Source organism: Pteropus medius, unplaced genomic scaffold (genome assembly GCF_902729225.1).
Source record: "Pteropus medius unplaced genomic scaffold, Ma_sr-lr_union100, whole genome shotgun sequence".
NCBI classification, from domain to species: Eukaryota; Metazoa; Chordata; class Mammalia; order Chiroptera; family Pteropodidae; genus Pteropus; species Pteropus medius.
Window position 1 is genome coordinate 417 of NW_024350992.1, and position 26811 is coordinate 27227.

Here is a 26811-nt window from a genome sequence, read left to right on the forward strand (position 1 = left end):
TCATGACATTGGTCTTGGCTCTTCAGCAGAAGAAACAATCAACAGTGATAAGGCATCTTCCAGAATGAGAAAAGATATTTGCAAACCATTTATTTAATAACAGATTTGTAAATATAAAACCTTATAAATAAATATATAAGGAATTTTTATATCTCAATAGCAAAAATAAAATACTAATAACCTGATTTTTGAATGGGCTAAGGATTTTAATATAAATTTCTCTAAAGAAGATATAATAAATGACCAACAAGTTTACGAAACAGTGCTCAGTGTTAGTAATAATCATCAAGGAAATGCAAATCAAAAGCACAATGACATATCATTGTAAAGCCACTAGGATGGCTATTGTCAAAAAACAAAAGACTGTATTTAAGCAAGAATATGGAGAAATTGTAATGTGTATACTATCGATGAGAATGGACAGCAATGTGAAGATTATTCAAAAAAAAATAGAACTATCATGTGATCCAGTAACCCCACTTCTCAGTATTTATCCAAAAGAATAGAAATCAAGACCTCAAAGAGGTATATGTACTTCTGTTTATTGCAGCACTGTTCATAGTAACCAAGATATGGAAACAGCCATTGACAGGTGAATGAATGTAGAAACTGTGTTTTTTTCAAGTCTGAAACAGTGTTGATAAACTTATTATAAGCATTTCTTTTCTTTTTAATGCTGTTATAAGTGGAATTGTTTTTCTCTTAGAATTTTTTACTAGTTCATAGAAAATAAAATAGACTTTTCACTTAATTTTATATGTCACAGCTGTACCAAATTTGTTGTTTTGCTGTATTTGTATGTTTGCTTGGGGAGATATTTATCTTCATTTACATTGGCATTTTTGTGACTGAGGAATTGGTGTCTGTTTAAATTGTGGCATGCTTGTGTATCTGTACGTTTGAAAGAGATAAAAACAGCATTTTTTTCCCCTACTTTCCATGTCACATTTGATTAGAGTAAAACTCAATTTTTTGCACCAATTAATACATTTATCTGATTAAGTATATTGCTCTGGTCTTTTATTACAAGTGTTTTTGAAATGACATTTTCCTTCTTTATTATTGTACTTAAAAAACTGTGTAAAGATTTTGTTTTTTCTTGATATTTTAAAGATAATATATTTGAGGGTTCTCTTGTTAGTTTTTCCTGATGTTTTTGAGGAGTTAAACATATCACAGTAACAATAATGTGTTTTAGTCTTCTCAGTACTTTTTCAGGGAGAACTGTGGACAGTGGACTCATTTAGAAATTTGCCTGTATCTTAAATATTATGAACATTGTTAGATCATAGTATGGAAAATGTTATGTCTCTAAAAAACATACTTAATTATAAGTATTTTCCAAAAATATTTCCTAGAACAGAAAAGGTGTGCAGTTAACCCTTGAACAACATGGTTTTGAAATATGCTTGTCCTCTCATGCATGGATTTTTTAAAAAATAAATGTGTATAGCTCTAAATGTATTTTTTCTCATGAGTTTCTTAGTAATATTTTCTTTTCTAGCTTCCTTTATTGTATAAGAATACACAGATAGAATACATATAACATACAAAATATGTGTTAATTAACTGTTTATGTAATCAGTAAGCCTTTGGATGAACAATAGGTTATTAGTAGTTAAGTTCTGAGGGAATCTGAAGTTATACATGGATTTCGACATATGGGGGTCAACACCTCTAACCCCCACATAAAATTAAGATGTTAACTGTTTCTCTTTTTGTCTTAGACTTGTATAGTAGCACTTACTCTTTTTGCTTAATAGGTTATCCATATCTTCAAAAGTCTTCCTAGGCTAATTATACATCCAATAATTGAATATTTCTACTTCTTTGTGAAAGTTAAGTAACACGATGTTGAAATTATTTTCCTTGTAACTTTTTAGGATATAGCAGGTTTTAAAAATGTCACTTTGTTGACACCTTGTTATACTGAAGGGTACTATTATTAGCTGTTCATTTTTCTGAAACATGGCTGTCAAAAGTTAAATAAATATCTAGTTACTAATATGGCACTTTTTATTTTTAGTTACTTTTTTAATAATAGAAATTTAAAAATATTATCTAAACCTTTATACACTAGCCAGCTTATAATCCTTAGTGTTTATTTTTTACTTAAAAAGTTATTTAAATATGTCATCGGTTCCTTCTTGAAATCTAGAGTATTTCTATTTAAAGATTACTTTTTAACTTTTCTATGAATATTTTCTCCTACTCTTTAGCGGAAATATCATTCTGCAAAAGAAGCCTATGAACAGCTTTTACAGACAGAAAACCTACCTGCACAACTAAAAGCAACAATTTTACAACAGTTAGGTACATAAAAATTTTCTTTTTTATATTGCATTCATTTAAAAAATTTTGGCATATATGGGAGCATTTTAACTCTTCTGTTTTAAAAGTCAGTTTTATTTAGAATTTTGTATTTTATGATTATTACGTGTATTTTGAGATTGTATTGAAAACAAATACTTTATATTGTAAATGTTTCTATTATAATTGTATTCTTTTTCTTCTTTTATCTGGAGTTATACCCACTGTCTAGCATGGTCCATCTCATAATTCACCTAAATACAGCACTTCAATGCCACTAGTCATTTTAAATTCTCAATATTATAGCTGCGTATTTAACCTCTGAAGGTTTGAGTAGTTACTTGCATATACTTAGCACTCTATGAAGTTAATTGAATTAAAATAGTTTACAGCTAGTAAGTGGGTTTGAACTTTTCTTAGGTTTGTTCATAATATGAGTTAATGGAAACTTGTCACCTAAAACTGTAGAACATTTTGTTCTGTATTTTGTCTAGCAATTTATTATATTACTGTGTATTAAAGGAAAAAATCTGGTGTTCAAAAGTAATATGTCATTTTTACTTACATGATAGAAAGGATACTTGCCGGTAACTAATTTTACTTATTACCTGTCTTATCTGTGTTTGATATTTGGGTTGGTATTTACTTGATATTTTACTTGATCTTTACTTGATTATTTTAATCTATAACATAAAAAGCATAGTTTTGCTTAGATGATAATTTTGCAAAAGTAACTTTTATATACTTGAATTGACTCACAACCGAAACTCTGGTTTGTTTGACTTAAACGTTTAACATATTTTATTGTGATAGAATCTTTGATACATATAATCTTTTTATTGTCTCTATAGTTGTAATTCTAAACATTTTATGAATCAAACACTGTAGTGCTCTTAAAGGTCTTTGAAACAGTTTTTTTATTTAGATTTCACTATAACTGTGGAGGCTTTTTGTTTGTTGTTTGTATATTTGGTCGAATGTTGTTATATTGAGGATGTTCATGAAGATAACCAGTGCCAGTAAGGTATAAGGTCTTCTGTAAGATTTTTTTTTTTTAATTTAAATGTTTTCTTTTTGATTATATAAGCTTTATTTATTTCAATTTAGAAATAAACATTGGCTTGGTAGATTGTTTTCGAAATACCTTAACCTTTAAAGAGATAATAAATGGTCATCTTTATATTTTTTGGCTCATAAGTTAGATATTTTTTTCCCCTAGAGTAAATTTAGAAAAAGAGAATCTGTGTTTTTGAACTTACTAAGTGTCAATGCAGTACTCAAATCATTTGAAGTTCTTTAAGAACCCTTTGGTACCTTTGATTGTATCTGTTTATGCGTAATAGGCTTTCCTACAGCTATCTTTGCTGGGTTTAAATTTGGGGAAAGTGTGATCCTAGATAAATGCATAAATGTACTGAAAGGGCATTTTAATTTATTTGTGCCCCTTATGGTATTTTTAAAGCTATAAGAATCATTGATTCATGGATAAATGCTTATAATTTTTAAATTGTAGGATGGATGCATCATAATGTGGACCTACTGGGAGACAAAGCTACCAAGGAAACATACGCAATTCAGTATCTCCAAAAGTCATTGGAAGCAGATCCTAATTCTGGCCAGTCTTGGTATTTCCTTGGGAGGTGAGACCAGACACTTGGGCTGAGCTGTCTAGAGTAGACTTAGAATGTAAAGTGTTACATCATGTAATATATCCTGGTCAGTAACATTTTGTTTAAAATACATTGTAGAAATATTCTTGAGAGGTAAAATTGAATCATTCTAAATTTTGTGCTTTTACTAAGAAGTTATTTTGCTTATTAGTCATATTGTCTTCATGGGACTTGATTTATTACTGTTGACTTAGCTAGCTTTTAAAGAGTCCTGACAAGTTTTAAACTTACCATTTAGTAATCACTAATATTGTTTTTCATTTCGGTAATTGTGTTTCCTCTGTAATTACTATTATTTTTAATCTATTTATTTTTAGTAATTCATTTTTATTCTAGCTGATGACTATGAGTAGCCTAAGGAACAGTTCATTTAAACAGTATGAGGTCTCAGTTTTCATTTAATTTAATTCAGTTTACTATATTGCTTTAATTATAAATTTTGCCTTATTCTTTTTCATAGGAATAGTTTACTTTGTAGAAGTTTGTCATGGAGTCTAATTGAAATTTATGTCCTGTGTTAATTTTAGGTTTTATGCAGTATGTCATTTTCTTTTAGAATTTATAAGATAGATTTATATTTGAGGGAGATTATTGCAATCATTCCTTTTTAAAAACAACTTATTTATTAATTGTGTATAATAAAATTTAACTGTGAAGTTAGCTAGTCTCAGTACAGTTTTTTTTTCTCGTCTTCTGTTAGGCTTCAAAAAAGAGTCTGATTTGAGTTGCTTGTAATACAGAAGCTGAGAGTCCAAATTTGGTCCTTCTCCATTAAAGGTCCTCATGGAGAAGCTAAATCTTTTCTGCCTTTACTGCCTAGTAATGTGCCTTGAGCAAACTGAATATTTAATACATGGAAAAAGTGAACTGGCTAAGTAGCATTTGGGTTTGGAACTAACATATTGTTAGTTTAGTACAGTGTATACCTTAACGTGGTAATGATGAGTTTAAAAGGACCAATTTAATAATGATGTACTTTTACACTTCTTTGAGAATAGCAGAATAGCAGTATTCCACAGAGGACATTATTACAGTTATATGAATTTTAAACATTGGCATATGTTTTATTTTCACCTTTTTAGATAAAATTTTTGTATGTGTAGAACACTTTCTTGACCTCAAACAGAAGATAACTTTTTTTTGAGTTCAGGATTATCATTTAAGACAGTGTTATTTTTAGTCTGTTAGATTTTTTCCTGTGTTTTTGATTCTCAAATTCTCATCTACTGCCTTACATGTTGCTTCTAATTGGCTTTGTTGTTAGAGAAAGTCAGGTCTGTCAGAAATTATATTTCAGAACTTAGTAGAGCTCTAAATGAGGATCTCATTGTCAGTAAAATTCATAGGGTTTGAAGTCCTTTGTGTTTCAGAGACTTATCTCTTGCTTTCAAGGCTGCGTTGCATATTGATATTGCTCATTAATTGAGATGTAATATATAAAGTGAGATGGGGATGTGGTAACAGTAACCTGGTAATGACTCCAGCGGTCCCCCACAGTCACAGAACTGTTCAAAGTGGAAGTGATCAGGCAGCAATTTCTCATTTTACAGATGGGGGCAGTGCGTCCAGAGATGAAGAGTGGTTTCCTCAAGGCCATGTAGCTAATTAGTATCCCAGGAAAAGCTAGAACCCAAGCTTACTCAGTGCTGCTTCTAACTCACGAGCCTACCTCAAAGGAACCTGAATGAGTTGTGTTAGATGAAAAGGGTCTGGTTATTGGACTCGGATATTACTACTTGGGCACATTGACTTTCTAGTTTGACTTTTTAAAATTTAAGTGCGAAAATGCTGGTTTCAGGAAATACTTTTTATCTCCTAGCATTTAAGCAAATTTGTCGAATAATCTGAAATATGGTTTTGTTAATAAAAATTTTATTTGTTATTCACTTCATTTCTGTTGTTTGTCCTTGTTTGCATTACTGCTCTCTCTCAAATTCTCCCTCTGACAGATTGTCCTCATTCTCTGATATAGCTTTCTCTCTTTTACAGGTATCTCTTGCATCACCCAATCTGTAGTGTAGCCATTCTTTTGGCTTACTTACTTTCTCTCTTGTGTGCATCCTGTACTCTTAACCCATTCCCCCATATGAGTGAATTCTAAATTAAAATTTCTAACTCCAAAGGCATCGAAACTTCAGTTTCAGTGTCCTTGTTATTGACTCTTATAAAAGCCCTTACCAGACATCTAAATCAGCAACCTTTAAAAACTCACTCATCATGTTTTCTCAAAGCAGCTATTTTTTATTATTTCTTTTGATATAAAAATTACTTTTTTGTATTGAACAGGTTTCAAAACAGTTATATCTCCTTAAATATCTAAAGAAATCATTGAGTTTTTATCAATCATTTAGTTTTTCTCTTTCATACCATTTTCCTTACTTCCACTATAATCCTGGCTGAAGTGTGTATATCAGCCTTGTAGTTTACCTGAAATTTATTTTCCTTCAGTCTCTAATTTTTCAGCTTACAAATTGTTTCTGTAAAGTGCTTTGTTCATGCCACTTGCCTTTTTAGAAAGATAAAAACCTCAGGTAGATCTACATTTGTAGACTGAATAATTTTTTCCTGTGCTTTTTAAACCCTAATGAAGTGCCTTCTGTCATCTTTTCTGCTTTAATCTGTGATTCTCATCCATTCAGGTTGCATGAATTACCAACATTTCAATCAGTAATTGTAGTGCCCAATTAGAATGACTGTACAATTAAGATATTAAAACATTTTCTTGTTATTTTCTATAACTTAACGTCATAGTTAAATAATATAGTTTCATGGATATAACAACTCCATCTCAAGAAAACAAATATTAAAAATAAAGAGAACTACTTAAGGCAAGTTATTTCTGCATTAGATTCAGTTTTCCCTTCCAATAGCTAACATATAAGACAATCTTTTTGTTCATTATATAATTTTCATATTTTTGTTATTTATGTTAACATTTGGTTATTGATGTTAAAGTCACCACGTACTGGCCTTCCTCTTATACTTTCATGAATGCTTTTTAAAAAAAATAGTATTAAAATCTGTATTAACTTAGAAATTTTAAGTACATTTTACACAATTTTAAGTTAATTGATATTAACTATATTTCAGTTTTATAGTTTTCCTGAATTAAGAAGTGTTTGTTCTGAGTGTTGTAAATTCAGAAATGAAATTTCAGATATACTGCTGAAATCATTACTAATAGTTTCTCTTTATATTTTAGCTTTATATTTTTATCATGTAGAAAACCTGAGTACAAATGATATGTAAATAGGACTCTGTATTTTTAACCCTGAATATTATTGCATTGAACAATTGGACTATAATGATTTGAGTAAAGTTTATTAATTTTTTTTGTTAGCCCTCATAAGAAAAAATTCATTTAATAGCAAATTATAATGTAGAATATACCTAAATATACATGTAAACAATATGCACAAATATCTATATATTAGCTTGTTAGTGTTTTCCCTTTCCATATACATTATTTTGGCAAAAAAAAAAAAAAGTGTGTGTGTGTGTGTATACTTAATTTAAGTATTACTGAAATATTTATATTTTTATGTCTTTTTATATATGTATTTCTTCTTGTTCCCCCTTTGCAGGTGCTATTCAAGTATTGGGAAAGTTCAGGATGCCTTTATATCTTACAGGCAGTCTATTGATAAATCAGAAGCAAGTGCAGATACATGGTGTTCAATAGGGTAAGGCTTGAGTAAATGAGATTTAATGGTATTTTAATAGATACCCAAGTTTATTGAAACATACATAGTATAATATGTATTAATATTATACCTAGTCATTTTCAGACACCTCATTTTTTATTTCTCTTTTCAGTGTGCTCTATCAGCAGCAAAATCAGCCTATGGATGCTTTGCAGGCCTATATTTGTGCTGTACAATTGGACCATGGGCATGCAGCAGCCTGGGTGGACCTAGGCACTCTCTATGAATCCTGCAATCAAACACAGGATGCCATTAAATGCTACTTAAATGCAACTAGAAGCAAAAATTGTAGTAATACCTCTATACTTGTAGGAAGAATTAAGTTTTTACAGGTAAAAATTTTAAGTAGTATATTTTACAAAACATTTCTGTATAACTGGCACAAGGAGGGTGGCCAAACAGTTTGTCATTTTGTTTTGATGTCAGTAACTTGTTTCCATAATTTTTAATATTTTGTGATATTATTTTCTTTTTCATTTTAATTAAGATAAACAATTTTTAAAATATTCTTTTGCATGTACATTTTGAGGCGCATTAATTTGCATGATTTTTCTGTATGCTTTCTATTAAGTTATAGTGTTGTAGATAAAAGAGTACATTGTTTTTTTATCTCATGCTTGAAATTTCATGAAACGATACCTAAAAGAATTCTGGAAAACAACTTCGTTCTGATTAGCATGAGCATATTCTGGTTGCCCTCTTTTACTTAGCATATATCCAAACCCCCACATTTAAAATCTCTTTTCTTTAAAAAATGAATACCTATAACACTCAGGAAGATTTAGTGGACTTGCTCTTACTCAAATAGGCCTGTGTTAAATTTGCTTTTTACATAATTTTTCCTAGGCTCAGTTGTGTAACCTTCCACAAGGTAGTCTACAGAATAAAACTAAATTACTTCCTAGTATTGAGGAGGCATGGAGCCTACCAATACCCGCAGAGCTTACCTCCAGGCAGGGTGCCATGAACACAGCACAGCAGGTGAGAAGTTGGGTTATATTCTGTAGGTGCCCAGCTTTAAGGGTTTTTTTTGAAGCTGTAGTCACCAAATTTATATTACTAAGTGCAAGGTTGATTTTTTTAAAAAAATATCAATCTTTGAAATTTAATTACAAATGGATTTTACATCAAAATAAAGGATTTTACATCATATCGAACTTCCTGTGGTACGAGAACAAACTTGGGGTACCCATTTAAAATCTTTACATATTCTCTTGATTTCGACAGAGATTCCTTAAGGAACTATAGTAATTTATTCATTTTTTTTTTTAAATGAGTTTTTCAAAAGAAGGTATACATTCATCCGTTGAGGATTCATTTGATTTTGATTTTTAGTAATTGTAATGTGTAAAATCACATAGCTTTGAAAAATAATGTAGCTTATAATATTTTGTAATTCAAAGGAATAAATTAAGAATATGTAGAACCATATTTCTGTCTTCTGTAATCCTAGACTTTTAAAGCTCATCATCCAAGTACTGAACTTGTATTAGGCCTCAATCAAACACCAATTCCACAACAGTTCGTGCCAGTACACATGATTACTTCTAGCCAAATAGATGACCTGTCCAGTCCTGCCAAGAGGAAAAGAACATCTAGTCCAACAAAGGTATATGTATATTTTAGAGACTGAAAAGCTCTCCAGTTTTTGTGCTATTTATTAGCAGTATTTCCTATCCTGAAATTGTAGCTTCATTTAAATGCAGAAGGTAAGGATAGGTTTATGTTCATCAGATCATTTTACTCATTTCTCTGATATTTTATGAAATTAACACACCTTTTGCCACTACTTTCTACTGGCACTGAAATGCAGTTTTAGATATAAAGGACCACCTGTTAACTCTTTGAGCCACAATTTAGAGAAGAGCCTTTTTAATGGAGAGTAAAAAATGAATGTTTCAAATTCAGAGGTTTCCAACTTAACAACCTATGAATTTTATGTGTTGTAAATTATTTTTAAAATGATTTGAAAAGATAAGTCACATAAGTATGTAAATACTCCAGCTCCAAGTCATGTGGTGTATCACTACTCATAACTGTTAGGGCACAAATTAAACCAAATATTTCCAAATATTTAAAAAAAATTTTAAATTAAACTTTCCTTAGAATAGTCTTGAGAAGTGGAATAGCCACACTGTTTGACTCACTTCAGTAATGCAACAGGTTAATTTATGGTATTTGACACCCTAGAAATTATGGATATGAAATATTTTTGATAGTTTTTTCACCACCTTAAAGTAGTAGAAATATTAAGCTTTAAGTAATTTTTGAGTATTCTGAAAGTTAAATGACAGTAAACTAAATTATATGTACATAAGTGTAATGAGCCCACATTTTCCAGAGTAATATATATTTTTTTACTTTTTTGAAGAGCTAATATTTTTGTGTTTGAAACGTAAAAATTAATAGAAGATGGAATGCACAGGTTAAAGGCTCTTTCTAGTTCCTGCCTCTAGCCACATAATGTTTTTTCCTACAAATAATAAATATTAATAACGTCTTTGTGTGTTTCTCTAGAGATACGTTGTACATGTAAAAGAAAACATTCTTGTACAAAAACAAGAAAACAAAAACATTCCTTTTTGTCTTTTTCGTACAGTAAATATAGGTAAGAATTCTGTGTATAACTCTTCAGGAGTGATTCTCCTCTTCCCCCAATCACCCCAGGTTATTTAACTGGATTACCTATTGTTGTGTTTTCAAGTCATTTCCAACCATTCTTTTAAAAGGTTAATTAGCTCTCTTTGTGAAGATGGTAGTTTCTTTTCCGTGTAATACATTTAACTCAAAACATAGCAAACTTTCTTCAGATGAATTTCTGATTTTTACATTTCTTAGATTTCATCTTGGGCTTGGTTAATTTGGGTTACTACAGGAATCACTATATTTGACCACACAGAGGTTCTGAGGTTGTGGTCTTTTCAGTGACAAGTTTACTATCTTTCTTCTTACTTTTAACTTTGTATTGTTTTTCGTTTTTTCAGCACGTGGAACAGCTGCGTGCAAATAAAGATAACTTAAATCCAGCACAGAAATTGATGCTGGAACAGTTGGAAAGTCATTTTGTTTTAATGAAACAAGTATGTATACCATTTTTCTTCTAATGTTTATTATCAAGTTAAATATTTTACCTGAGTAAAATATCAGAGGATATTAATGTTCATTTTAATTTACTACATGTACTCAATAAAATTTATATAACCGAGTTTAAATACTAATGGACAATTTTTCTTAAAGGCATAAATTTAGAATAAAACACTTTGATATTTTGCTCTTTATTAGCAAACTACTTCAGATGTATTCCATAATCTCATTTTTGTTACTTTATAATTAACAAAGTATCCATACTGAGGTGAACTGCTTTGAAGATTTGTCATAAGCATAATAAAATAGAAATTTTAAATTCCCTACCTACTGATAGAAAATAAAGCCCATAAATTATTCATCATAATTTCATCTTTCTTTTGCCCTTAAGCTACTAATAAAGGAGATTTCTTAACTATATAATGAGAAAGATTTCTGCTTCCCCATATGAACATATTATGCCATTTTTAAAATGTATGATTTTTGAACCAAGAGATATCAGATGTTATAATAAGTTAGGGATGTTGAGTACACATTTTCAGTCACACAGTGGGTTTTCTTTTTTGTTTTTTTTTTGAAGACGAAACAAACAGGACAAACTACTGGAATTCTTACTGGCCCACTAACTGACTCTTCACTGCCTACAAACTCTGTCTCCAGCCAGCAACTATATTCTGCCCTGCCCAGAGTTTCTAGTGTCTCTCAGCCTGAAGTTCACTCTGCTTATTTTGAAAAGCTCTTGTCCAGTGGACCATTTTCTACAGGCTGTGCTCCTTGCAGCACACCAAAAACGCTAGGGAGTGCAGACACTATTTTGGTAGGCAGTAATTACATAACAGGAAGTGGAAGTAATGGAAATGTGCCTTACCTGAAGCCAAACACATTCACTCTACCTCATAACTGCACAAACCTGACCAGCAGCGCAGAAGAGCCATGGAGAAAACAGCTATCTAACTCTGCTCAGGTAAAAAACAGATTAGATGCTTTTTTTTGCTCTTACATAATTTTTCTTTGGCTGTGGACATTTTGAGTATAAGTAAATATTTAAGGAACATTTTTATTTTTAAAAAGCAATTTTAAATAATTCATAATTATATGAGAACTTTAAGTTTTACACTGTTAGTAAATTACATTGTTAATCTATGCACATGAGTATATTTACTTTTATCCAATATAAATTAATATACTATAAATTATGTTAGGAAATATGGAAATAAGGAAAAGAAGGGAAAAAATGAACAGCCTTATAGTCTCCTCAAATTCCATTGCTAATTAATGAAGATATCATGACTTTTTTATATTCACAATTTATGTCTGCAAATATTCTCTACATAAGATCAGTGCTATGCCAGATGTCAGGCATTGATTTTATGGCGATTAAAAGACTAGTCAAATTTCACTTACTGTGTAGGGGAACGTGTCTTAGGAAAACCAAGAGGCTAAAGTCTCAGAAAAATGAGGGAATTTGGAGGGCAAAGGACAGGTCAAATGTAGCTAGAGCATAGTTTATGGAGAGAGGACAAAATGTTAGGCTTAAAGGAAGGGCTTGATTGATCTTGAGGGTAAAAGATTTGGTGTAGAGTTGGAAATGTCTTGAACAGCCTCTTTTTAAAAAACTTATTAATTGACTATAATCAAGTTCACTTTAGCTTCATAGAAAATTGAGCAGACAGTACAGAAAGTTCCCAATGTCACCCATGGTTTCCACTGTCCTGAACATCTTGTAATAATATGACACATTAGTTACTGTTCTACTAACTAAATCCTGCATTATAATTCACTAATTGTATGGGTTTTGACAAGCATGTAATGACACGCATCCAACTTTACAGTATCATATAAGAGAAAATAGAATTCACCATCCCACCTTACAGTCTTGTTTATTCCTTCTTGGCTATCCTGAAGCCTTATCACAGTCACACATATTTTAATTGTCTCTATGTTGTTGCCATTTCCAGATGTCACGTAGTTGAAATCATACAGAATGTATCCTTTTTAGAATGGCTTCTTTCATTTACTAATAGGCATTTAGGTTCCCTCCCTGTCTTTTCTTGATGTGATAGCTGTTTTCCTTTTTAATCACTTATTATATTTAATGCGTGTATTTACCACACAGCTTATTCATTCACTTAATGAAGGACTTCTTGGTTATTTCCTCATTTTTGAAATTATAAATTAAGCTACTATATACATCACACATTCATATAGACATCTTTTTGACTTGCTTGGATAAAAAGCTAGGAGCATCATCGCTGGCTTAGAGTGGTAATAACTTGAGTTTTGTAGGAAGCTGATAGTTGTATTCTAATGCAGCTGAATTTTCCATTTTGCATTCCCATTCACAGTGACTGAGCCTTCTTTTTGCTGTAGCTTCTCCCAGTGTTTGGTGTTGATAGTTGTCTTGGTCATTTTGGGAGATACAAAGTACTATAGACTGACTTGTTTACAAACAAGATAAATTTATTTATTATAGTCATGGAGACTGAGAAGTTCAAGATCAAGGCATTGGCCTATTTGGTATCTGTTGAGGTGCCTTCTAATTTATAGTTGCCTGAGTTATCACATTATCCTCACATGATTCAAGGAGCAGTGGAACTCTTTGGGTCTCTTTTATAAGGACATTATTTCCTTCTTTCATGCCTCTGTCCTCATGACATAATCGCTTCTCACAGGCTCCACCTCCAGATACCATCATATTGAGGATAAATCTCAACATACAAATTTTAAGCGGACAATTTATGTCCTCAGTATTTTGGATTTTAGTAATTTTAATAGGATTGTTGTGGTAGCTCATTGTTTTAGTTTACAATTGTCTAGTGATCTTTGGAGCATTTTTTTATATGGTTATTTGCCATTTGTATATGTTCCTTGGTTAGCTATGTGCTAAGATCTTTCAGCCACATTTTAATTGCAGTTTATTTTCTTAATATTGAGTTTTGAGAGTTTTTTAAAAAATATTTTTGGTGACAGTCTCTAATCATATGTTTTTAATAAATATTTTCTCGCAATTATCAAGTCTTTCTTTCACTATCGTTCCTTAAGAAACTGTATCTAAATTGTCATCGTTATGCCCAAAGTTTTCCCATGTGTTAACTTTTAGGAGTTTTATACTTTTGCCTTTTACATTTGTGAGTGGTTTAAGTTCTGTGTAAAGTTTCATTATTTGTATGTGGATTCCCAGTTATTCCAACACTATTGAAAAGACTACTTCTGCTCTATTATATTACCTTTACTCTTTTATAAAAGATCAGTTGACTCTATTTATTTCTGGGCTTTGTATTTTGTTCCATTGATCAGTTTGTGTATTTCTGTTGCCAGTACCATGTTGCTTTGGTTATTTAATACAGCTTTATATTAAGTTTCAAAATCAAGTCATGCCAGTCCTCTAACTGTTTTTTTCTCTCAAAATTGTGTTGACCATTTTGGCTCATTTAGGTCCATGTAAACATGAGAATCACTTTGTCAACATCCATAAAAATAATGCTGGGATTTTTATTTGGAAGCTTTAAGACTATATATCAAGTTTGTGAGAACTGACATCTTAATACTGAGTCTTACTATTGTTGAACATAGAATATATCTGGTTATTTAGTTCTTTGATTTGTTTAATCAGAGTTTAGTAGTTTCCGTTGCATAGATCTTGACAATGTTAGGTTTATCGCTAAATATTTCATTTTAGTGGGAGTGCTCATATAAATGATATTGTGATTTTAATTTGAAATCTCAGTTTCAGATCTCATTGCTCCTTTCTCTTTATCACTGAATAACATTCTATTTTCTGTGTATTTCACAATTAATTTATTCATGTATCTGCAGAAGGTTAAAAAAAATCTATCAAAGTAGAATTTGATGGAACAATCTTGCCTTCTGCCTGCACTTAGGTAATGCTTTGAGTTTCTCACCCTCAAATGTAATGTTAGTGGTAGTTTTTTTGTAGATATTATGAAGTTAAAGAAGTTCCTCTGTATTTCAGTTCACTGAGAGTACTTCTGTTATGCACAGGTGTTTGATTTTATCACATGCTTTTTCTGCATCTGTTGTTATGATCATTTGAATACTTCCTTTTTTGTCTTTGTAAAATAGATTATGATGATTGATCTTTGAAAGTTGAACCAGCCTCGCATACCTAGGATAAGTCCCACTTGACCATGCTTATTCTTTTTATATGTAGTTGCATTTGCCTGGCTGATTGAGGAATTTTGCATCGATGTTGGTGACATGTGGGTCGGTAGTGTCTTTTTCTTATAATGTTTTAAGTAATGTCTTGTAAGTGTGGTATTGGTATTAGGGTGATTGTTACCCCAGCCTCATAGTAGAGTTATGAAATGTTCCCTCTGCTTCTATTTTCTGGAACAAATTGTAAAGCAGTGGCATATTTCTTCCTTAAATGTTTTATAGAACTTCAGAGAACTCATCTGAGCATGGTAGTGCTTCTGTTATGAAAGGTTATTATCGATTGATTTTTTAGTAGTTATAAGCTTATAACTTATTCAGATTATTTCTTTCTCCCAATGTCATTTTTGGTATATGTGCCTTTCAGGGAACTGGTCCATTGCATTTGGGTTATCAAATTTGTGGGCGATTTAGAGTTGCTCATTGTATTCCTGTATCAACTGTCAGTGTCCATGGGATCTGTAGTGATGTTCATCTTTTGTCTCTGTAATTAGTAAGTTGTGTCCTGTATTTGTTTTCTTCCCTTCAGTTAGCCTGGCTTTGTCAACTATATTGATCTTTTCAAAGAACCAGTCTTTGGTTTCATTGATTTTTCTTTATTGATTTTCTGTTTTTGGTTTTATTGATTAATGTTTTAGTTCTTAATATTTCTTTCCTTCTACTTACATTGGATTACATTTAATTTTCCTTCTAGTTTCCTCGAGGAGAAACTTAGATGCTTGATTTCAGATCCTTCTTGCTGTTATATATGTTGATTGCCCTAAATTTCCGATTAAGCATTGCTTTAGATTCATCTCACAAATTTTAGTAAGTTTTTTTAGTAAGTGTTTTTATTTTGAAGTTGGCTCACAAAACTGAGTAGTATGAGCTAGTAAAAAATAAACAGCTTTATGAGTTCTAATAATAAGAGCTAGCCAGAGTCTGATGTTCAAACTTGTATTTTCAGTGGTCACCTGGTGGTTGGGAAGCTACATATGTGGAGGTCCAAATTAAATTATACTTGGGTTTCAGTTGTGTTAGGGCAATACCACTAACCCCACATCATTCAAGGTTCAGCTGTACTTCGTAACCCCAAAAGTTTCTTTGTGAGCAGTTGGAATTAACTTCCAACTTTTTACCTGACTCTGGAGCCACAAATTTGCTATTGGTCTGTAAGGTTCACTCTTAAAGAGATTTAAATGAATGGATTCTTGTTTTTTTCCTCCCTACTTTTGTCATTGGATTATATGAATATATATCCTTAATTTTAGTCCATTTATTAATTTAGAAAAACTTGTTGCTTTTTCTTGTTTTGGTTATAAACATTACCAGTAGTGCTATTATGAACATTTATTATAAAATTTATTTCTGTAGGTATGTTTTAATTTCTATATCTGCAAGTTTATGAGTGCAGTTGATATAGTCATGTTATAAATGTTAAACTTTTGGAGACTGTTTCAAACTCATAATGCAAAGTGGCCGAATCATTTCACATTCCTACCAGCCAAGTTTGAGTTTCCACTTACTCTGTGTAGTTGCCAACACCTGATACTGATAAGTCTTTGAATCTAGCCATGTTAATGAATATATAATTGTTAAGGCTTAATTTGTAACTTTCTAATACCTATTAATTTCTGTGTGATTATTTGCCATTTTTGTATTTAGATGTTTTTCTGATGATGATGATGATGATGATGATGATGATGATGATGATGATGTAAGGTTTTGTCTGTATTCTGGGTAAAAGTTGTATTTGAGACAGGTTTTGCCAGTATTTTGTCCTAGTCTCTGAGTTCCATTTTACTTTATTTGTGTTTTTGAAATGCAAATACTTAATTCTGCTAAAGGTATTTTATAAAAAAATCTTTACTGTGTTTTTGATATCATGAAAGAAATCTTCTGTACTTTCTTACAGATTTTGTACAGTTCAGTTTTCACCCTTTGAGTTCTATTGGTCATTTTGAGTTAATTTGTTTATTTTTTTAAAGTATATCTATTTTGCATATAGATATGCAGTTATTTCAGCACCATTTATAGAAATATTTTCTCCTTTTCATCCTGCCTGCTTTGTCAAAATTAATTTACCAAGGTTTTAAGTGTACTTAGAGCTATTTTGTGCTGATAAATAAAGTTTTCCTTCATAATTCTAGTTTTGAGCACTAACTTTATAGAATGTTTTAAACTTAAATTATACAGCTCAAACATTTTAATTATTTTCAAAATTCATTTGATTTCAATATCTTCTTTGTACATTTATATGATTTTTTAGGCTCAGCCTGTTAATTTGTACCAAAACTGCATACAGGGATTTAATAGGGATTGTATTATATGTATACATCAATTTGGGGGCAAATTGCCATGTTAATAATATTTTTCTAAACTATGAACATAGCATTTCTCCATTTACTTTTCTTTTAATTTCTTTCAGACATATTTTTATGCAGTTATGAATAAATTTATGTTCTTAATTTATTTTCAGAGTGATTCTTGTCAGAATATAGAATTAATTGTAACTTTGAGACCTTATCCAATTCATCTATTTTGTAATATTATATTTCTTTGATTTTGTTTTTTGCAAGATTATGGGTTTCATGAATAAAAGCATTTTTACTTCTTTTTGAAACTTTATCTGCTTAATTTTTTTGTCTTACATCCTAGCTTAGAATACCTCATTCACTGTCAAATAGACAAGCTAATAGCAGATATGTCTGATTTGTTCTTCTTGGATAAAGCACCTGTATTTCAGTATTAAATACGATGTTATCTGTAAATTTGATAAATGCCCTTCTTAGTTATCTGAGAATTCATGTTGGATTTTGTCAATACTTTTTGTGTGTGTATTGAGATATTTAGATGCTATTTGTCTCTATCCTTATAGTACTGATATATTACTTTGATGTTGCTCAGTGCAGTGAAAACATTACATTGATTACATTGATTGATTTATCAGATGTTAAACTTACTTTTTATTTCTGGGATAAACCCTCACTGATCACGGTGCATAATCCTTATATATGGCTTAATTTGATGTGTTAATATTTTTTTGAATGTATTTGGTGATATGTTCAAGAAGGTTATTTTTCTACAATATTGTCTTTTTCTTTTTCTGGTTTGGAGTAACATTGGTCCCCTATGATTAGTGGGTAAATATTTATATATTTTTGATTTTGGTAGGATTAATATAATATCTCTAGAAATGTATTTATGGGATCTGTGGTGTTGTCAAATCTTTTGTTTTTGATTTAGTAAAATTTACTTTTTAGAATTGTTCTTATATATTTACCTAATTTTAAAAATTTATATTTAGTTAGCCTTTTCAAAGACCAGTTGTATTTTTTTCCTCCTGAATTTTTCCGTTGCATTTCTGTTTTTATGGTTCATGGTTTTTTTTCTGATCTATATTTTTCCCTTTATTTATATTCAGTTTAGTATCTTCTTTGTAGCTTCGTAATGCAGTAGCTTAGTTTGTTGACCTTAGACTTTTCTTCTTTAAAAATGTGTTGAGTTATAAAGTATTGTTTTGATTACAAATTTTGATACGTGTGTTTTGATTTTCATTAAATTTCCTAATTTTCTGTTCCAATTTCCTTATTTGACCCATGAGATATTTAGAATTTTGTTGTTTATTTTCTAAATTTTCAGTATTTCTCGCATTTTATTGTTTTTGATTTGAAGTAGTTCTGTTTTGTTCAGGGAACATGGTTTGTTTGATTTGAATTTTTGTAATTTTACTGAGACTTGTTTTTGCTCCTAGTCTATAATGTGTTGTGGATAATATTTCATGTGGGCTGAGAATATGCATTCTCTTGATGTTGAATGGCGTGTACTATTATATGACAGGTTATGTTGGTTTAAAGTATTAATTTTTAAAATATTTTTGCTTATTTTTTGACTAATTTTCCTGTCAGTCATTCACAATGGGCTATGGAAATCTCCAACTGTTATTGTTGAATTGTATGTTTCTCTTTCAACTGTCATGTTTATACTCTATATACTTTTGAGTCACTCTGGTACATATTTATTTGTAATTTATAAGAAAATATATGATGTAATAAATCCTTTCACTTAGAAAGTCCTTTCATATTAAATTTTTTCTGTAATATGTTCTTTATTAATATCATAATTTCAACTCACTTTAGTACTGTTTGAATGGTATGCCGTTTGTCGGGTTTTTACTTTCAAAAATTTTGTCTTGAAAGATAATTGTCTTTTGCATATAGCATGAGTTAGTTCTTGGTGTTTTTAAAGAGTTTAATTTTCTTTAAAGATATTGACCACTTTAATCAGTTGATTATGGGAACTTTAAAAAATAATTTTTAGGACTTGGGATAAAGTATACATTTAATTGTTTATTTCTGGTAGCTTTGCTTTTATTTGATATTTTTAGTTCTTAGTATTGTCTGAGCTTGTACAATAGATTTAAACAATTCTTTTTAATTTCTTTATTTTTTTCTTTTCTTAGGGGCTTCAGAAAGGTCAGAGTTCACATTTGTCAGAACCTAATGATGAACAATCTTTATTTTCCACTGGGCCTGCCCAGTATCTTCAGGCAGCTGTCACTGGTATTCGGAAACAGACTGAAGTTCGAACTATACCTAGCAATTCAGTCACACAGGGAGATGCTCTCAATCACTTCTCCTCTCATATTGCTACCTCAGGTGGACAACAAGGCATTACCTTTACCAAAGAGAGCAAATCTTCAGGAAATCGATCTTTGGTGCCTGAAACAAACAGGCATGCTGGAGACATGCCTAATGGCTGCACTGTCGTCGAGGAACTTTCAAATCATGTTCAGCAGCTGATGGCAGAACCTATTTGCAGTTCTAACCATGGAGATTGTGCATCACCAAATCTGTTAATATCAGACAATCCTCAGATCTCTGCCTTGTCGATTGGAAAACCAAACGACAATGTGGGTACTGGAGCCTGTGACAAAGTCAATAGTATTCACCCAGATGTTCATACAAAGGCTAATAATTCTGTTGCCTCTTCACCCTCTTCAGTCATTTCCACTTCAGCACCTTCTCCAAAATCCACTGGACAGACAGCCACACACAGTGTTTCCAGCCTTAACAGTCCTCACAGTAGGTTACATACAATTAATAGAGAAGGGCTAGATAATGTACAGAGCGCTAAAAAACCAGACATGCCTAGAGTTAGCCACAAACCTGGTCCTCAGATCATACCATCAGTGTCTGTGTCCATATATTCAAGTTCCACAGAAGTTCTAAAGGCATGCAGGTTAGTATGGGAAAAATGGAAATCACAAAGTGAAAATTGTTGAGTACTATCCAAATCAGAAAACTTGATATTTTGATTTATAAGAAGTAGAAGTTATATGAAAGAAGATGTCGTCACTTATCTAAAATAAGTTTCATAAAGATCTTTGTTGTGCCTCAGTATTATGATTTTACATTAGTGTATTAACATTTTGCTACAAGCGGCTTTATCTGGGAGCCATCACTCTATGTAGTGTTCCTGACCTCCACTGGTTATTGCAATTACCACCTTCTCTGTGATTGACCTTATTCTGGAAACTAAAACTAGAGAGCAGGAAACCTCAGTGTTTGTTTTCTTTCTGCAGTGCTACAGAAGGTTAGAATGTGGGTAGGAAGCGTAGAGAAAAGACAGAAAATTGAGAAATGGAAGATTATCAGATGCTCTGGGAAGAATGGCCATATTTTGCTATTTTTAGAAGAAGGGGCCTCAGAATTTTATTTGTTAATGGGTTTTATTTACTTCTCACTAAAAACAAGCAAAGAATTAGTAAAACTTTCTTTGGTATTATGGCATCAGGTAGATTTCCCCCTCCTGAAGATACTGGTGAAAATTTTGGGGGGAAAACTTTCTTGAGATATATAATTTATATACTTTATAGTTTGCTCATTTAAAATGTACAGTTCACTGGTTTTCAGTATATTCCCAGATATGTGCCACCATCACCACAGTCAATTTTACAGCTGTTTAACCACCTCAAAAAGTAACTTGACGTATAGTTTTTAAAGTAGTGTTATTATTCTCTTTATGTTAAACACAGTAATAGCTGATCTTCAATTAAATAATAACTTCATTCTCACACTTATGCATAAGTTTCCATATTGGAAACCAGTACGTAAGTTATTAAGTAGATTTAAATTGCCAACTGTGTCTTGGTCATATTTTCTAGGGCATGGGATTGGAAATTTGAAAAGTAATTATTGTATTTTAAAATTGCAGATTAAAATGCAGTAAAAATTCCAGATTAAAATGAAGTAAAATTGAAATACTGTAGAAGTAGGCAGTCTAAAGATTATTTTGATCTATATGACTTAAATACCAATTTTGAATTATAATGTGAAAACAATTCTTGTTTAATGATATGAATATTATTTAAATGGGGAATTTTTATATGTTCTCTATATTAGACTTTGAGACACTTAGATTGTTTTACTGGAAGGCATCATGAGTCAGCTAATAAATGTATGCTAGACAAACTTATAAAAACATTTAAAATATTTTATATACTGTGCATGCAGCAAACTGGGGTAGTATTGAGAGTAATGAAAATGATTCCTCTTTTGTATAAAACTCTTTAAAATGAGTATATTTCATATTAATGGGTTAAAGATTTTAACCTTCATCTTTTTATAATATATGTAAACATTCATTTCGAGATGAAATACTTTCATAGAAGTTTTTTTTATTAGAAACTACAAAGACGATTTTGTTTTAGTGCAGGTGAGTAATTTTATTACTAAAATTCAGAAATAACTTTAAAATACCATCGGTAACTGTGATTGTTTGATTTTTCCAGTGAATGTAGCTATCGGTTTACTATGGTAGCTGTATATGTGCCCCGCCACCTCCATACTCCCCAGAAATCAAAAAGGAAAAGACAGAGATTATAAAGGAAGGACTAAAAAGAAAAAGAAACAGAACAGATTCAGAAAAATGAAGATAAAATTATTCTGAGGCGTGGCAAGAGACCTAGGATGGAAAATGATAACTCTCCTGTGAAGACCGACTGTGTTAATAGATAGATAATGCCTTATTCTGGACAGGACTCTGATTCAGATTAGTGCAAGAAATATCAGTTTTCAGAGAGTTAATCTCCCTGGTTAAGAAACTTCTTGAGGAAAGAAACCTAAATTGTACATGACTTTATATGTAGAGCATCTTTGATTATTTTTTGTGTGTACTAAATGCTGTGTGTGTTTGAAGTCAATATAAGTAAGCTGTTCTTAAAATAATTTTACATACTAATCTCTCTAGTAATAGGATAATTTAGGATTAAGAAAAGACTTTCAGAATGATACACTCTTAAACTCTTCCACATCATACTTTTTTAAACTTCATTTCTTTCCTATGTTGGGTTTTTACAGTAAAGTTTCTGTTGAACTGTTAGAAATACCTGCCCATTTAGAAGATCATCTATTTCTATTGTCCCGGCTCTGTCCTTTTGCATTAGGGATACGTATTTTAAAAAACTTCTGGCTCCCTTTTTGTTAACTGTACAGGCCTATCTTGGATATAACTGTGGATTTGGTTCGAGACCACTATGATAAAGCAAATAAATTGATGCATACAAAGTTTTTGGTCTGCTAGTGCATATAAAATTTATATTCATAAATTATACTGTAGTCTATTAAGAATGCAATAACATCTGTAAAAACAATTTTCATATCAATTTAAAAGCTTTATTGCTAAAAATTCTGACCATCACCTAAGCCTTCAGCTAATCATATAATCATTTTGCCGGTGAAGGGTCTTGTCTTGATGTCGATGGCCACTGACTGATCAGGATGGTAGTCACTGAAGGTTGGGGTGCCTGTGACGATTTCTTATAAGACAACAATGAAGTCTGCCAGATCAATTGAGTTTCCTTTCACAAATGATTTCTCGGAAGCATTCAGTGCTGTTTGACAGCATTTTCCCATGGTAGAACTTCTTTCAGAATTGGAGTCAGTCATTTCAACAGTCTTCACAGCATCTTCACGAGCAGTAAATTCCATCTCAAGCAACCCTTTCTTTGCTCATTTATAAGAAGTAACTGATGATCCATTAAAGTGTATCGTGAGATGGCAGCAATTCAGTGACAGCTCCAGGCTTCAGACCTGATTCTAGATTTCTTGCTTTTTCTACCACATTTGCAGTGACTTCCTCCTTTGAGTCTTGAACCCTTCAAAGTTACCTGTGAAGGTTGGAGTCGGCTTCCTCCCAACTCTTGCAATTGTTGGCATTTGACCACTTCCCATGAATCATGAATGTTCTTAAAGGCACCTCGAATGGGGAATTTTTCCTAGAAAGTTTCCACTTACTTTGCCCACGTCCTGCAGAGGGAACACTGTCTATGGCAGCTGTAGCTTTACAAAACATATTTTCTTAAACAGTAGACTTGGAAGTCAATATTACACCTCGATCCTTGGGATGCTGAAAGGAAGTTGTGTTAGCCGTCACGAAAAGAACATTAATTTCATTGTCTGTTGCCACTAGAGCTCTTCGGTGACCAGGTGCCTTGTCAGTGAGTAGTACCACTTTGGAAGGAATCTTTTTTCAGCAGTAGATCTCAACAATGGGCTTCCGATATTCAGAAAACCATGTTGTAAACATGTGCTGTCATCCAGGCCTTGTTCCACTTAGAGAGCACAGGCAGAGTAGCTTTAGCATAATTCCAAAGGCCCTAAGATATTCAGAATGGAAAATGAGCACTGGCTGAGCTTCAAGCCATCGTCTGCATTTGGCCTTAATGAGAGAGTCAGCCTGTCCCGGAAAGCTTTGAAGCTAGGCAGCAACTTCTCTCTAGCTGTGGATGTCCTAGATGGCACCTTCTCTAACACAGGCTGTTTTGTGTGCACTGAAAACCTGTTGCTTAGTGTAGCTCCCTTCTTTCATTAATCATGTTAGCTCGATCCTCTGAACAACTTGCTGCAGCATCTATGTCAGCCCTTGCTGCTTCTTCAACTTGGACTTTGATGTTGCAGACGGCTTCTTCGCTTCCTGCTGGCTTCAGGCTCTCTCCTGCAGCTTCTTCACGTCCCTCAGCCTTCATAGAACTAGGAGAGTTAAGGCCTTGCTCTTCATTAGGCTCTGGTTTAAAGGACTGTTGTGGCTGATCTGATCATGCAGACCACTAAAGCTTTCTTTGTTACAGCAGTAAGATGTTTTGCTTTCTTGTCATCCCTGCATTCACTGAATAGCACTTTTAATTTCCTTCAAGAACACTCTTCTTTGCAGTCGCAGCTTGGCTAACCTTGTTGAAGGGGGCCCAGCTTTTGTGAGAGAATAGCTGGTCAGTTTTAGAGCTTTTTCATCATCTTGGGAAGAAACTCTGCCCTATTGGCAGTCTCTTTTAGAGCACACACAGTGTGTATGGATTAGGTTAGCTGCCTATAAGGGTGAAGTTTGTAGCACCCGAAAAGTTAGACTAGCACCATCAAAGATTACTGATCACAGGTCACCATAATAAACACAATCAATACTAATGAAAAAGTCTGAATTACAGAAGTATGAAAATGTGACAAAGCAAGCAAATGCTATTGGGCAATCCTTGCTTGATACAGCCTTGCCACAAAGCTTCAATTAAAAAAAAATCTGCAAAGCCCAGTAAACCTGTATGGCATCTCATAAGCTGATAAATACTGCATTTCAAGCTTTAGTTTTCCTCAGTCTTACCAAAAGGCCTAAATACAAACTTTCCTTTTATTAACATTAATAATGCTAAATTAGGAATGGGAGGTTTGCTTTAGTTTTTGTTTTTATATAATTTGTAATTAAAATAATTCCAAAGTAAATGAAGTTACTGATGTATATTTTACTTTCCAAAATAGTTTTTACATTCTTATTTGACATTTTAATATTTTAGAGCTCCTTTTTTATTTACTACATTTAATTGCTTTGAATTTGAATAATTGAATAAAACAAATGATTCCAAAACATTAACAATTTTTAGTACTTGTTTTCTGAATTTGTTGAATCTTAAGGATTTAGAATTATTTATCTAACGTTCTTCTACTAAAAAAAAGTTTAACTTTGGTAGTACAGTTGTGTACATTTTAAGAATTTATTAGCAACCCTGATACTTTTAATAAAGGAAAAAAGTTATTAGCAACCCTGATACTTTTAATAAAGGAAAATTTATCAAAATTTATTAGCAACCCTGATACTTTTAATAAAGGAAAAAAGTTAATCTTAACACTACTCTGTATTAATTATGTATAATGTGAGAGTCATAGGAACTACACAGATTACTTCAAACATTATTACAATAATCTATAAATTTGTTAAATTGGAGTTGATGAATATTAGAGTTGCACAGCATTATTTTTAATAACAGACAATAACTGGTCTCTAGATTTTCAGGTTTTCACAGACGTATTCTGGAAATAATGTAGAAAAAGAGACATCTTACTATGAAATTATCATTACTATCTAAACCTATATTGACTTAAGTATTACTTAACAATAAATGAAAGCTTAAGGGTAAAACTTGTTGAGAAATTTGGAGTTCATATTCTTCAGGTGAGAAAATACGTTGGAAAATTGAGAGGAGAAAAGTTTTCTCAATTCATGTTATGTGGATAAAGAGTATATTTTGTTTTTCTAAAGGGTTTAAGGAATTAAAGTGAATATGTGCTGATATGAACAGCCGATTTTGTTCTGAATGGATTACTAGTATCCTAAATGATTTTATTTTTCTAAATGCCTTATGCTTTAACTTTAATTCATGTTTTAAAAAAATCTTCTATTTTCAAACCTAATAGCTGATATAGTTCTGCTTATTATTTTATAGGAATTTAGGTAAAAATGGCTTGTCTGATAGCTGCATTTTATTGGATAAATGTCCACCTCCAAGGCCACCAACTTCACCCTACCCTCCCTTGCCAAAGGACAAATTGAATCCACCTACACCAAGTATTTATGTGAGTCTCATCGATTAACTAGAAATAAATCAATTGTCCAAACTAATCTGTCTTCCGAAGATACATTCTAAGCCATTTAAATTGTTTTTGAAAAGTTTAACTAATTAAATTTTTTCTGAGTAGGTAAAGATTAAGGTAAAACATATTTGTATGCCAGAGCGTGGATGACAGTCTAAATATGGTCTAATACCTAATATTTTATAAATAAAGTTTTACTGCTACACAGTCAAGCTCATTTATTTAACATGTTGTCTCTAATTGCTTTGCATGAGATTGGCATAGTTAAGTATTTGCAAAACAATATGTATTTGATAAAACTAAAAATACTGTCAGACCTTTTACGGAAAAAGTTATTGAAAACTGGTATATTTGTAATATTTTTTTGAAGAGTATTTTTAAATTTAAAATGTTTTCTCACTTATAGACTGGTATTGTATGAGAGTAGCAGAAGATTTTTTTTGTTTCATTATCTTTTCAACATTTCTAAACTGACATTCTGCCTCCTGCAAGTTGTATAGACCTTGAAATTTATTTGATTTTATGTGATTAAAAAAGAATTTTTGTATCTTTAAGACACAAGTGAAAAAATTCTAAGCTACAAATTGTTGATTAAGTATTTAGAATGATTTTATAGATGAGAGGATTTTAGAGATTTGGCTTTTTACCCTCAGTTATACTAATCTTTTACTAAATTAAATTTGTTGATAATCTTACTGGGTACAAAGCTCCTGAAATCACAATAAAAATAAATGTTTCAAACTAAGCTTTAGAAAATAAATGGAAAATGAACATTTATCTTTTGTGGGTGGTACTGAACCAGTTTTGATTTTCGTATGATTTTAAAACTTTTGAACTTTAAATTTCACTTCTCCCACTTTCATGCAAGAAATACAAAACTGCACTTGATGAATATACTTGGAACAATACTTTTGAACTACTAAACTGTTTAAATATATTTTGTAAATCTTAGTTGTGATGTAAGTAGTTGGAAAC

The 26811-nt window shown here is 31.6% G+C and overlaps 1 protein-coding gene across 6 annotated transcripts in view; it reads left to right on the top strand.

Annotated features, from left to right (window-relative positions):
• Positions 1-2168: 2168 nt before the first annotated feature.
• LOC120586015 (lysine-specific demethylase 6A-like) overlaps positions 2169-26811 on the top strand; it is a 69125-nt gene continuing 44482 nt past the window's right edge. For 2 of the 6 annotated variants that reach the window (XM_039842433.1, XM_039842434.1), the window contains exons 1-10: positions 2169-2313; positions 3824-3950; positions 7565-7663; positions 7797-8016; positions 8531-8665; positions 9138-9293; positions 10669-10764; positions 11349-11732; positions 19383-20161; positions 25689-25818. In XM_039842433.1, the coding sequence (XP_039698367.1) occupies positions 3829-3950; positions 7565-7663; positions 7797-8016; positions 8531-8665; positions 9138-9293; positions 10669-10764; positions 11349-11732; positions 19383-20161; positions 25689-25818 (2121 nt within the window). In that variant the 5' untranslated portion in view covers positions 2169-2313; positions 3824-3828. The remainder of the gene's footprint in view (positions 2314-3823; positions 3951-7564; positions 7664-7796; positions 8017-8530; positions 8666-9137; positions 9294-10668; positions 10765-11348; positions 11733-19382; positions 20162-25688; positions 25819-26811) is intronic. The other 4 variants (XM_039842436.1, XM_039842435.1, XM_039842437.1 and 1 more) reach the window with 4 other exon arrangements.